General features: G+C 41.9%; 1 gene segment (V, D, J or C); it reads right to left on the reverse strand.

The window, feature by feature from the left end:
* Positions 1-860: 860 nt before the first annotated feature.
* Positions 861-1,976, reverse strand: LOC140453917 (T-cell receptor alpha chain V region 2B4-like). The segment is given in 3 exon segments: positions 861-1,174; positions 1,261-1,599; positions 1,934-1,976. Coding segments are annotated over 3 exon segments (696 nt in total).
* Positions 1,977-13,791: the final 11,815 nt, after the last annotated feature.

The following is a 13,791-nucleotide window of genomic DNA, read 5'->3' on the forward strand; positions in this document are numbered from 1 at the left end:
ACATAAGGTCAAATAGTGATAAGGGAAGCATTAAAATTTACCACAAGCAAAGAATTACAAACCCATATCTCTTAAGCCTTTCATAAAACCAGCGAAAGGAAATAATACATTCAGAGAGAGGGGAAAAAAACGATTTTCATGCATTTACCTCCGGCTTTGGATCACGTGGTGAATAGTCTGTGGATTTCTGATCCATGTGCCAGTTTCCTGATGTAAAATATATGTCAGATCTTTATTTAAAATGCATTGAGTTCTGGAGACAAAGATGATATATAACACCAAAGGATACTTCCTACCTGAGTCAGATGATGCATGAAATGCGCTGGGGAAATATAGTTTTAATCAAAATTGGAGCACAATTAATATAAATGAGATTCATGCCTCAAATGGAAATGGTGCAAACAGCACGAGAAAAAGGGAGGTGAGGACAGTTGCATGTGGTGATATTATCAAAACGATGTTTAGGTGGATTCTTCAGAGGAACACTATTTTTATGTTCTTTTAAATTTAATTGTATTAAATTATATTCAGAATATGAATGCATGAATACGGATTTTTTTTTCATATGATTCAAGAGGAATATTGGCGAACTAGACATAGATAATAATATTCCCATTTTAATTAGCAAAAGTTCAGAATCCTACTAACAATATGCTAATATAGTACTACTAAGATGCAGAATGGTTTGCTTCGACGAATAAACATTCAGAATGCTAAACAGCAAAAGATTGAGTGTTTTGAAAGAAGTAAATGTTCTTTTGATATTGATACAAAGTAAGGGAGGAACTTTGACGGTTAATGATCGTCCTGTTCACAATAAAGTCTCATATTAACTCTAAGCAAAGCGTGAACAAATATAATCAATATTTACCTCTCTGATACGATGAACTCTGACTGACCAGAATTGTAGTTGTGTTGAGTTGAACCGAACAAGCACAGGTGAAGTATTTTTTCCAAACTTCTGCTGGCACTCTAGTATGACTTCTGATACTATTTGCCCCAGTGGAATCTATCGCCACAGACTCTGGCCAACTTTTGGCATCCCAAGTGGAAACATTACAGACGAAGTGAAGGATATCAGAGATAAGGTTGCTCACTAAACACATCAATGGGACAGTTTCCATCGAAAAGGTTTCATTCTGTGATGGAGATAAGAGAATTATGGTGGGAGAGCCTGATGAGATTGTGAGATTACATTAAATTATCGTTCAATATTGCAGGTATTGATAATAAATTCTGCAAATCTGTCTTTGTCCTTACCTGCTATGAGCAATTTCGATCCTTTTCCGAATCTGAACGGCTGACCTCGCGAGATCCTACCAGCACAGATATACAGACCAGAATCATTTCTCTGGACGTTGTTAATCACAAGTGTATAAATAGTACTATTCTCATTAACTTCTCCAGAAAATCTCCCATCTGGATGTGAATGTCTCCGTACGATGTAAACAAGTTGCAGATGTTCTCGCATTTTCTGTTTATACCAGTGAACACCTCTCGCAGCATTCCAGCCCGTGTGACAAATCATCTGAACAGTGTTCCCAACAGAAACGTTCTGAAGTGCTGGAGTCTGCAGAGGCGCTGCCTGAGGGCCGACAGCTATGAAAACAGAACATGTTAGAAGAAGCCTGCTTTGATTGAAAAAAGTGCTGAGCACAAGTTTAATGTTATACGTCAGGAAAGTACCATCTCTTCCTCAACGACCACCAATGGTAATGATGATCTAGGCGAAATATTTAGGCTTAAACTTGATTTAACAGCAGGAGAAAGAAAGAGAGAAGGAAAGAGAGAACGAAAGAAATAAAGGAAGGAAGGAAAGAAGAGTTTTTTTCTCACCATAACACAAAATTTATATTATACAGCCACTTAATACTTCACTTTACTGCATTTTCCGTTGGCCCTGCCCCTCAAATTCGAAATGAGAATGTCGAACCTGACAAAAGATTGACCAGAGTACATAGAGATACGATATTCATTGCTGTGGGCGAGGTTCTCACTTTGAGACTTATACTAACTTATTTTGCTTGTGAAGATAAAAGTTGAGTCATTATAAAGTTAAATGCACAGCAATGGAAATTTTCTGCTGCATTTAAAAATAGCCAGATGGAAACTACAGAATTGTTGGTTTAATCTGTGGGTTTCCTGTTTACAAGTTAAGTGTCCACCTACAGGTCTGTTTGCAAAGATCAATCGAGCAACATGTAGTTGCTACCTTGTTTCTTTATTGATCATTCTACATGAGCATACTGCCTGCTCCATTCCCTCCTGGATCTGCACTTATTGGGCAGTCGATTCATTTTGGAGCAAAGGAATGTAGCTATTCTATAAAGCACCAAGTAACTGTCAGTCCTGGTGTCTGTGTGACAAATGGTCTACGCTTTGTTGTACACATGAAAGGGTAGTTTTTTTTTAGCTGAGAAGTTGAACTTATATTTGTTCGATCAAGGCAAAGTAAATATAACAAACCTGATCTCATCAAAAGATGTCTGATTCTCCACTCGCACCATTGAAAGAAAAACTCAGATTAAGAGTGCGTTATTGGTTGCTGGAGGTTGATTTATAGTAAGTCGTTATCCTATGTATTACGTTAGGACAGTGACAATATTTATGATATTACTCCTCGTTTATAAGTTACTGAAACATCCTTTCTACAGAAATAAACATCTGCTTTAACAGCAGTGTTTTCCTTGCCATTGTTAAACATTTATACCAACATAATTGATTTGAAAATTGATTGATCATATATATTTGGAGGCAATAACACCTTGTTTTTGTTATTTACAGTCTTACAAGAAACAATCGGTTACGAGATGCGATCAATCATTTATAATTTGCACTGAAAAATTAGTTGCATGATTGTTTCAGGCAAAACAGCATTTATGTATAAGGATTTGTTGCACAAGTAATAAGCTTACTGTTAGTGACTGTAAAAATGGAGGTGAATGATGTATTTTATACCAGAACATTACCATTGCTTGTGATATTAGATCATGACAAATGCTGCACACACAAATGAAATAACAGGTAGCTAGTCAAGTGTTTATTCCATGTTTAATAAAATCAGTTGATTGTTCCATTCACTGTGTTTATGCCAGTCCATTGTTTATAAATTAGTGAATTGACTTGACAATTGATACAAGCATACACTTTTTTTTAGAATCCCTACCGTGTGGAAACAGGTCCTTCGGCCCAACAAGTCCACAATGACCCGCCAACGAGTAACCCATCCAGACCCATTCCCCAAACCTTTTACTCGATTTTTACCCCTGGCTAATGCACCTACCCTGAACACTATGCGTAATTTTAGCTTAGCCAGTTCACTTAACCTGCACATTTTATTGTTTTCCTTGTTTGCAGCTTTATTTGAATAAAATATTTGTTTTTGTTAAAGAAACTGCAATTGACCATAAACTTACAATTTAAAGTTAATAAGGAAACATACTTTTACGTTTAAATATTCATTATAATAGATAATTAGTTAGCATTAATTCCTATCTTGGGCTTGCTGATAACACTAATATTATAAATTGCAGGTGTAACGAACGTTTCCATCACTTTCCTCCATATAACTCACAGCTATACATGCATATTAAGTGAAATGGCATCAATTCCAATTACATTCTTCACAATTGCTGTGCACCCCATGTACCGGTAACTGCAGATTTGTATCCCCTTGCATGAGTTACATTGACATAGTCATAAAGGTTTACGGTATAGAAACAGGCCTACTGCCCAACTTGTCCGTGTTGCCCAATTTTCAAAATTGAACTAGTTCTATTTTCTTGCAACTGTTCCATATCTCTAGAGATCTATCCCATCCATGCGGCTATCCAAATATTTCTTAAATTATGAAATTGCACTAGAGCCTACAGTAATACTTCTGTGTGCCTGTTACAGACACTGACTATCCTTTGCGTGAAAGAAATACCCACACTGGAGCCTTTTGTATCTCTCCCTTCTCACCTTAAATCAATACCCTTTTGTTTTAGACTCCCTGGCCATGTGGAAAAGCTGTTGTCTGTCTATCTTAACTATGTTTCTTATGACTTTATACACCTCTATAACGTGACCCTTATGCTTTAGACTAAAATATGCCAGACTATCCAGTCTTTCAAAACAACTCAAAGCTTGCAGCGGTATAGCAGCCAAGTTACTCTTCTCTGCCCTCTTTCTAGTTTAATAATAAACTTTTTTATAGTAAATTGACAAGAACTGTACAGATTACTCCAGATGTGGACATACTATTGGCTTATATAGCTGCAACAAGACGTCCCATTCTATCCTCAATGTCTGACCAGTGAAGAGTGTGCACTGAAAGCTTTCTTCACCATCCTGTCCAGCTGTGATTCCACTTTCAAGGACCTATGAATTTGGCCCCCAGATCTCTTTGTTTAACACTCCCCAGGGCTCGACCGTTGACTATGTAAGTCCTGTCCTACTTTGATTTACGAATTCTATGAAAATGCTCGTGTTTATCTAAATTAAACTCCATCTGCTATTCCTCAGGTGATCGAGGTGATCGAGGTCTTTTTAGGTAACCTTCTTCATTTTCCGCTATATTACCAATCTTTGTGTCATCTGCAAACTTATTAGCAATATCTCCTAAATGATCTTTCCTCACGTCTTATCCATATCAAATTGTGTCAGTATCTCCAACAAAATTGCAAATACACATGCTATATATACTAAATATATCTACATATAGAATGTAATTAGTTATTGAATATTTTTCTCAGCTAATTGTGATATAATAAATAATACACAAGCACATATACGAGCAATTAATTGTTATATTTCGATTGATATCATCACTTGGGAGAATATATTTACAAGGCATTTCTTTAAATGAATTTCGATAGCCAAGGCTCAAAAGAATAACATTACAGCTCAGAGTTGGGATGTACTTTGCAGCTCTTAACCAGAATATCAACTTGTCTTAGAGTCTGAACTTTGCATTAAAGAAAACAGCAAATTAAATATGAACGTAATTAAAAATGACAATTACAAGGAAAAAATGTCAATTAACCATGCCAAATCGGAACAGTGGTAATCAACATCAGAGATATTGTTGAAATATGCAAATTAATAATATAAATCGCATAAACGCTCAAACTTACACTTTATTAGTCAATTAAATATTAAAAAATATACTGCAAATACTTATATTTATTTGCTCATGCTAATCAGGACGTTCACTTCATCAACGTGACAAATTCGAAATGAACATATAATTAGGCACATACATTAAGAATTTCCCAGTTAGTTCTTAAAAGGTGCATACAGGCAAAAATGCGTAACCTCCACATTGTATGTGTAATCCCGCAACAAATGATTCAATTATGCTGGAACAAAATGCTAATGGAAATTCGGTTACTGTTCATCATCTAATAAATGTCAATAAAATTGATTGTTGAATACATTTATGATAAAACCATATGGAAGTAATCCTTATCTCCAGGGTAATCATCTGGAGGTTCGTGTTTCAAACCTCATGGTGAGAACTGGTGAAAATTAAGGAACAATGAACGATAATAAGATTCTGGTTTGACTTAAGACAAATAACTGATAAAGCCCTTGATATATATATATATATATATATAATTATAAGCAAAGTAGGAAATTACATAAACAAGGAATTTAAAGGACTAAAACGGGTCATGAAAAGTTCTTAGAAAAACAGGGCTAAAGAGAATTCCAAGCCTTTTCCAAAATATATAAAGAACAAGAGGATAGGCGGGGAAAAGGTTGTTCAATGCAAAGACAAAGAAAGCAATCAATGTGGAGTTGGGTCCCAAAATGATAACTTTCTGTCGGTATCCACCAAAGACAAGGATTTGGTGGATGATGATCGCAGGGAAAGCAGTGTCTATTTTCTAAGCCAAGTTACTATTAAAAAGTGAGAGATATTGAGCATCTTAAAAATATATATCATGGCGGCACGGTGGCACAGTGGTTTGCACTGCTGCCTCACAGCGCTAGAGACCCAGGTTCAATTCCCGCCTCAGGCGACTGGCTGTGTGGAGTTTGCACATTCTCCCCGTGTCTGTGTGGGTTTCCTCCGGGTGCTTCGGTTTCCCCCCACAGTCCAAAGATGTGCAGGTCAGGTGAATTGGCCATGCTAAATTGCCCATAGTGTTAGGTAAGGGGTAGATGTAGATGTAGGGGTATGGGTGGGTTGCGCTTCGGCGGGGTGCTGTGGACTTGTTGGGCCGAAGGGCCTGTTTCCACACTGTAAGTAATCTAATCTTTGCGTCCTCCTTGGCTACAGGTGAGATCTCATAGGACTGAATATTAGACAATGTTGTCCCATTGATTAAGAAGCGTAACAGGGATAATCTTGTAAATTACAGGCCTGTGAGAATAACGTTGATGCTGATAAATTATTTGAAAAAGTTCCCAGGAACAAGATATATACACATTTAGAAGCAAATGGACTTACTGGCAATAGACAGCATGGTTTTGTGCAGGGGACGATCGAGCTTCATTAACTTGATCGAGCTTTTTTCAGTAAATGGCAAAGATGATTGATGAGGGAAAAGTGTTTGCTGTTGTCCACATGGACTTCAGTAAAGTCTTTGGCAAGGTCCCTCATGGCAAACTGGTGCAAAAGCTGAAGTTGCATAGTCTCGGTGTGAGTTGACAAAATAGATACAAATCTGGATTTGTCATAGGGGACAGAGTGTAATGGTGGAAGGATACTTTTCAGAATGGAGGAATGTGACTAGTGGTGTTCCATGGAGATCAGTGCTGGGACCTCTGCTGTTCGTGATTTACGTAATTAATTACAGGACAACGTAGCTGATCCATACAGTGAATTTGCAGATGTTTCAAAGGTTGTTGGAGTTCTTGAGAGTGAGGAGGATTGTTTGAGGATATACCAGGATATAGATCTGGAGGACTGGGCAATAAAATAGTAGATGGAGTTTAATCTAGACAAATACGAAGTGATGCATTTTGGAAGGTTTAGTATGGGTGGAAATCATACTGCGAATAGCAGATCCCTTATAAGTAGTTATAGAACATAGAATATAGAACAGTACAGCAAAGAACAGGCCCTTCAGCCCACGATGTTGTGACGACCACTGATCCTCATGTATGCACCTAGTTTCTGTGACCATATGCATGTCCAGGGGTCTCTTAAATGCCCCCAATGACCCTGCCTCCAAAACTGCTGCTGGCAACGCATTTCATGTTCTCACATCTCTCTGTGTAAAGAACCCACCTCTGACATCCCCTCTATACTTTCCTCCAACCAGCTTAAAACTATGACCCCTTGTGTTAGTCATTTGTGCCCTGGGAAATTGTCTCTGGCTATCGACTCTATATATGCCTTTCATTATCTTATATACAGAGTGATCTGGGTGTGCCCATTCAGACACCACTGAACGTGGCAACGCAGGTAGATAAGATAGCAAAAAATGGCCACGATGTCAAGAAAGTTTGCTGTAGATGTTTATAAGATTATGAATGGTATGGACTGAATGGAAAGTATGAAGCACTTCCCAGGTTGGAAGGATCAATTATTTAGCAGACACAGGTTCAAGGTGCTGGGGTGGGAAGGTCGTTCACAAGAGATGTGTGAGTCATGTTTATCACATAAAGAGCTGTGAATGAATGGATTGCGCTGGCAGAGGTGTTGGTTGAAGCTGCCACAATAGCAGCATTCAAGAAAAAACCTTGATTAACACATTAATAGTCCACTATGTGGTCCACTTAGGTGTTAACTACATATGTTGGAAAAGGAATGGTGATTCAAGGTAGAACTTCAGAGGTATAGGGTGGAAGCTTAGTGCCAGAAAAAAAACACAACTGTTCCTTCTGATTTGTTGACCATGCCACGTGTTAGTGAGGTATAGTGAGAGAGAGGAGTTGAAAATGTGTCTACCGGGAAGTTTACAGAAGAGAGGGTTTTGGATACCTGCATATTTGGGGATCATTCTGGGGTAGGTGGGACCTCCACAACAGGATGGATTATAACTGAACAAGAGGGGTACCAATATCCTTGGGGGGTGGGGGGGGGGGGAGGGCGGAGCGGAGGAATTTGTTTTTCCCTTCAGAAGGTTTAAACGAATTCAGCAGGGCGTTTGGAAACAAAATTGTTAATTCCAATGTCCAGTGAGGTCAGAAGTAAGGTTTAAAGGTCACAAGAGTTCCCTGGCAAGCAGGGAGGTTGTTTGAAGTGTGTCTGCTTCAACACCAGGAGCACCAGAATAAGGTGGGTGCTTGCAGCATAGGTTGGTGCCTGGAACTTCAATGCTTTGGCCATTTTGGAGATATGGATAGAGCAGGGACAGGAATGGCTGCTGCAGTTCTGGAATTTAGATGTTTCAATAAGAACAGGGAAGGTGGTAAAAGAGGCATGGCACTGTTAGTCAAGGACAGTATTATGGCAGCAGAAAGGCTGTTTGAGGACTCATCTACTGAGGTAGTATGACTGAGTTTAGAAACAGGAAAGGAATGGTCATCCTGTTGGGAGTTTTCTATACTCTGCTGAATAGTTCCAGAGACATAGAGGAAAGGATAGCAAAGATAATTCTGGTTAGGAGCGAAAGTAACAGGATAGTTCTGATGCGAAACTTTAACTTTCCAAATACTGACCGGAAATACTACAGTTCAACTAATTTAGATTTGTCACATTTTCTCCAATGCGTGCAGGTGATTTCCTGACACAGTATGTAGACAAGCCAACAAGGGCGAGGCCACATTGGATTTGGTACTAGGTAATGAACCTAGTCAGTTGTTAGATTTGGAGGTAGGTGAGCACTTTTGTGATAGTGAACACAATTCGGTTATATTTACATCAGTGATGGAAAGGGATGGGTACATAAAGCTGGGGGAAAGACAATTACGGTGCGATTAGGCAAGAATTAGGATGCATAGGATGGTGAAGGAAACTGTAGGGGACAGACACAATTGAAATGCGGAACTTATTCAAGGAACAGCTACTGCGTGCCCTTGATAAATATGTTTCTGGCAGGCAGGGAGGAAATGGTCGCCGAGGAAGCCATTCAACTAAAGAAGTTGAATCTCAAGAGGAAGAAGAAGGCTTGTGTTCAGATGAGACGTGAAGGGGCAGTTAAGCTGCTTGAAAATTAAACTTAGCAGGAAAGACCTAAAAAGAGAGCTAGGAAGTGCATAAGGGGTCATGAAAAGTCGTTTGCAGGTTGGATGAAGGAATACCCTAAAGTTTTCTATAGGTATAACAAGAACAAAGGAATGACTGGAGAAAGATTAGGGTCAATCAAGGATAATAGTGGGAAGCTGTTTGTGGAGTCCAAGGAAATAGGAGAACCACTGAATGAATATTTTTCGTCACTATTCACACTGGAAAAAAGACAATGTCGTCGAGCAGAATATTAAGGTGCAGGCTACTGGACTAGACGAGAATGAGGTTCACAGAGAGGAGGTGTTAACAATTCTGGAAAGTGTGAAAATAGTTGCGTTCCTTGGGCCAGATGGAATTTATCCCTAAATCTCTGAGAAGCCAGGGAGGAGACCGTAGAGACTTTGTGTCACTTTATTGCGTCACTGTCTACAGGAATAGTGCTAGAAGACTGTAGGTTAGCAAATGTTGCACCCTTGTTCAAGAAGGGGAGTAGAGATAACCTTGGTAACCTTGAGCCTTACTTCGGTTGTGGGTAATGTGTTGGAAAAGTTTATAAGAGATAGGATTTATAGTCATCCAGGGAGGAATAAGTTGATAATGGATAGTCAACACAGTTCTACGAAGGGCAGTTCGTGCCTCACAAACTTTATTGAATTCATTCAGATGGTGACTAAACAAGTGGATGGTTGATGTTGTGAATATAGATTTTAATAAGGCATTTGATAAGGTCCCTCACGGTAGGCTATTGCACAAAATGTAGGTATGGGATTGAGGGTGATTTAGCGGCAGATCAGAAATTGGATAGCTAAAAGAAGATAGAGAGTGGTGGTTGATGTGAAATGTTCATCCTGGAATTCAGTTACAAGTGGTGAACCACAAGGATGTGTTTTAGGGCCACTGCTGTTTGTCATGTTTATAAATGACCAAGACAAGGCGTAGAATGATGGCTTAGTAAATTTGCAGATGACACTATGGTCGGTGGAGTTGTGAATAGTGCTGAAGGATGTTGCATTTACAGAGTGACATAGATAAGCTGCAGAGCTGGGCTGAGAGGTGGCAAATGGAGTTTAATGCGGCAAAGTGTGAGGTGATTCACTTTGGAAGGAGCAGCAGGAATAACGAGTACTGGACTAATGGTAAGATATTTAGTGGTGTGGAGGAGCGGAGAGATCTCGGTGCCCATGTACATAGATCCCTGAAAGTTGCCACGCAGGGGGGTAGGGTTGTTTGGAAGGCATACAGTCTATTACCTTTTATTTGTAAAGAGATTGGGCTTCGGAGCCACAAGGCCATGCTGCAACTGTCCAAAACTCTGGTGCAGCTGCACTTTGAGTATTGTGTACAGTTGTGGTCACCGAACTGAAAAGATTTGGATTGGAAGGGTATAGAAGCTTTGAAAATGTTTGAGAGTAGACTTACTAAGCTGTTGCCTGGTATGGAGGCACTGTCTTATGAGGAAGTCTGAAGGACTTCAGGCTTTTTTCTTCCGACAGAAGAAGGTTGAGATTTTATTAAATTGAGACATACAAGATAATCAAAGGGTTACAGAGGGGTGAATAGTGAGATCATTTTTCCTCGGATGATGGCGATTAGCACTTCAGGACATAACTTTAAATTGAGGGGTGATAGATATTGGAGTGATGTCAGCAGTAGTTTCTTTACTCAGAGATTAGTAGGAGCGTGCAATGCACTGCCTGCAACAGTAGTAGACTTGCCAACTTTAAGGGCATGTAAATTTCCATTAGATAAACACATGGATGAAAATGGAATAGTGTATGATAGATGGGCTTTAGATTGGTTCCACAGCTCAGCACAACATCGAGGACCGAACGGCCTGTACTGCACCATAATTAGATTTAGATTTAGATTACTTACAGTGTGGAAACAGGCCCTTCGGCCCAACAAGTCCACACCGCCCCGCCGAAGCGTAACCCACCCATACCCCTACATCTACATTTACCCCTTACCTAACACTATGGGCAATTTAGCATGGCCAATTCACCTGGCCTGCACATCTTTGGACTGTGGGAGGAAACCGGAGCACCCGGAGGAAACCCACGCTGACACGGGGAGAATGTGCAAACTCCACACAGTCAGTCGCCTGAGGCGGGAATTGAACCCGGGTCTCAGGCGCTGTGAGGCAGCAGTGCTAACCACTGTGCCACCGTGCCGCCCACTGCCACCGTGCCGCCCACGGTGTTCTATGTTCTATGCATAAGAAGATAATAGAAGGCTATGCATCTTGTAAGTGAAGACAGTTTTAGTATGTATTGCCAAGACGCTTTGGAGCAGGCTTGGAGGGACAAAGGGCTTATTCCTCTTGCTGTATTGTTCTTTGTTCTTTGTAACTTTGTGATTCAGTGATTTTTTAAAAATAGAATCTAGTGGCCTGGACATTGAAATGGAAACTGGATTAGTGGTGCTGGAAGAGCACAGCAGTTCAGGCAGCATCCAACGAGCAGCGAAATCAACGTTTCGGGCAAAAGCCCTTCATCAGGAATAAAGGCAGTGAGCCTGAAGTATGGAGAGATAAGCTAGAGGAGGGTAGGGGTGGGGAGAGAGTAGCATAGAGTAGAATGGGTGAGTGGGGGAGGGGATAAAGGTGATAGGTCAAGGAGGAGAGGGTGGAGTGGATAGGTGGAAAAGAAGATAGGCAGGTCGGACAAGTCAAGGAGACAGTAACTGAGCTGGAAGCTTGAAACTAGGATGAGGTGGGGGAAGGGGAGATGAGGAAGCTGTTGAAGTCCACATTGATGCCCTGGGGTTGAAGTGTTCCGAGGTGAAAGATGAGGCGTTCTTCCTCCAGGCGTCTGGTGGTGAGGGAGCGGCGGTGAAGGAGGCCCAGGACCTCCATGTCCTCGGCAGAGTGGGACGGGGAGTTGAAATGTTGGGCCACGGGGCGGTTTGGTTGATTGGTGCGGGTGTCTCGGAGATGTTCCCTAAAGTGCTCTGCTAGGAGGCGCCCAGTCTCCCCAATGTAGAGGAGACCACATCGGGAGCAACGGATACAATAAATGATATTGGTGGATGTGCAGGTGAAACTTTGATGGATGTGGAAGGCTCCTTTAGGGCCTTGGATAGAGGTGAGGGAGGAGGTGTGGGCACAGGTTTTACAGTTCCTGCGGTGGCAGGGAAAAGTGCCAGAATGGGAGGGTGGGTCGTAGGGGGGTGTGGACCTGACCAGGTAGTCATGGAGGGAACGGTCTTTGCGGAAGGCGGAAAGGGGTGGGGAGGGAAATATATCCCTGGTGGTGGGGACTTTTTGGAGGTGGCGGAAATGTCGGTGGATGATTTGGTTGATGCGAAGGTTTGTAGGATGGAAGGTGAGCACCAGGGGCGTTCTGTCCTTGTTACGGTTGGAGGGGTGGGGTCTGAGGGCGGAGGTGCGGGATGTGGACGAGATGCGTTGGAGGGCATCTTTAACCACGTGGGAAGGGAAATTGCGGTCTCTAAAGAAGGAGGCCATCTGGTGTGTTCTGTGGTGGAACTGGTCCTCCTGGGAGCAGATACGGCGGAGGCGGAGAAATTGGGAATACGGGATGGCATTTTTGCAAGAGATAGGTTGGGAAGAGGTGTAATCCAGGTAGCTGTGGGAGTCAGTGGGTTTGTAAAAAATGTCAGTGTCAAGTCGGTCATCACTAATGGAGATGGAGAGGTCCAGGAAGGGGAGCGAGGTGTCCAGGTAAATTTAAGGTCAGGGTGGAATGTGTTGGTGAAGTTGAATTGCTCAACCTCCTCGCGGGAGCACGAGGTGGCGCCAATGCAGTCATCAATGTAGCGGAGGAAGAGGTGGGGAGTGGTGCCGGTGTAATTACGGAAGATCAACTGTTCTACATAGCCAACAAAGAGACAGGCATAGCTGGGGCCCATATGTGTGCCCATGGCTACGCCTTTGGTCTGGAGGAAGTGGGAGGATTCAAAGGAGAAATTGTTAAGGGTGAGGACCAGTTCGGCCAAACGAATGAGAGTGTCAGTGGAAGGGTACTGTTGGGGACGTCTGGAGAGGAAAAAACGGAGGGCTTGGAGGCCCTGGTCATGGCGAATGGAGGTGTAGAGGGATTGGATATCCATGGTGAAGATAAGGCATTGGGGGCCAGGGAAACGGAAGTCTTGGAGGAGGTGGAGGGCATGGGTGGTGTCTCGAACGTATGTGGGGAGTTCCTGGACGAGCGGGGATAGGACAGTGTCAAGGTAGGTAGAGATGAGTTCAGTGGGGCAGGAGCATGCTGAGACAATGGGTCGGCCAGGGTGGTCAGGCTTGTGGATCTTGGGAAGGAGGTAGAACCGGGCAGTGCGGGGTTCCCGGACTATGAGGTTGGAAGCTGTGGGTGGGAGATCTCCTGAGGTGATGAGGTTCTGTATGGTCTGGGAGATGATGGTTTTGTGATGGGGGGTGGGGTCATGGTCGAGGGAGCAGTAGGAAGAGGTGTCCTCGATGTCGAGTAGGATCAGGGAGAAGTCAACAACGGACCAGGTAATTGAAAAGGGTGAAATATATTATAGATTATGTAGCAATTTCAAGAGAATTACAAAAAAAAAACAATCTGTCCATTCGAAAGATACTGAATTCTTCTTGAAGAATGGGCAACTAGAGCATCCAACAGGATTGAGTTGACATGGGCAAGAGTGTGTGTGTTTTGACTAGAGATGAATTGTTGATTAGGGGTTGACGGTTCGAGGCAGGA

The sequence above is a fragment of the Chiloscyllium punctatum genome, chromosome 28 (assembly GCF_047496795.1).
Source record: "Chiloscyllium punctatum isolate Juve2018m chromosome 28, sChiPun1.3, whole genome shotgun sequence".
Classification (NCBI taxonomy): domain Eukaryota; kingdom Metazoa; phylum Chordata; class Chondrichthyes; order Orectolobiformes; family Hemiscylliidae; genus Chiloscyllium; species Chiloscyllium punctatum.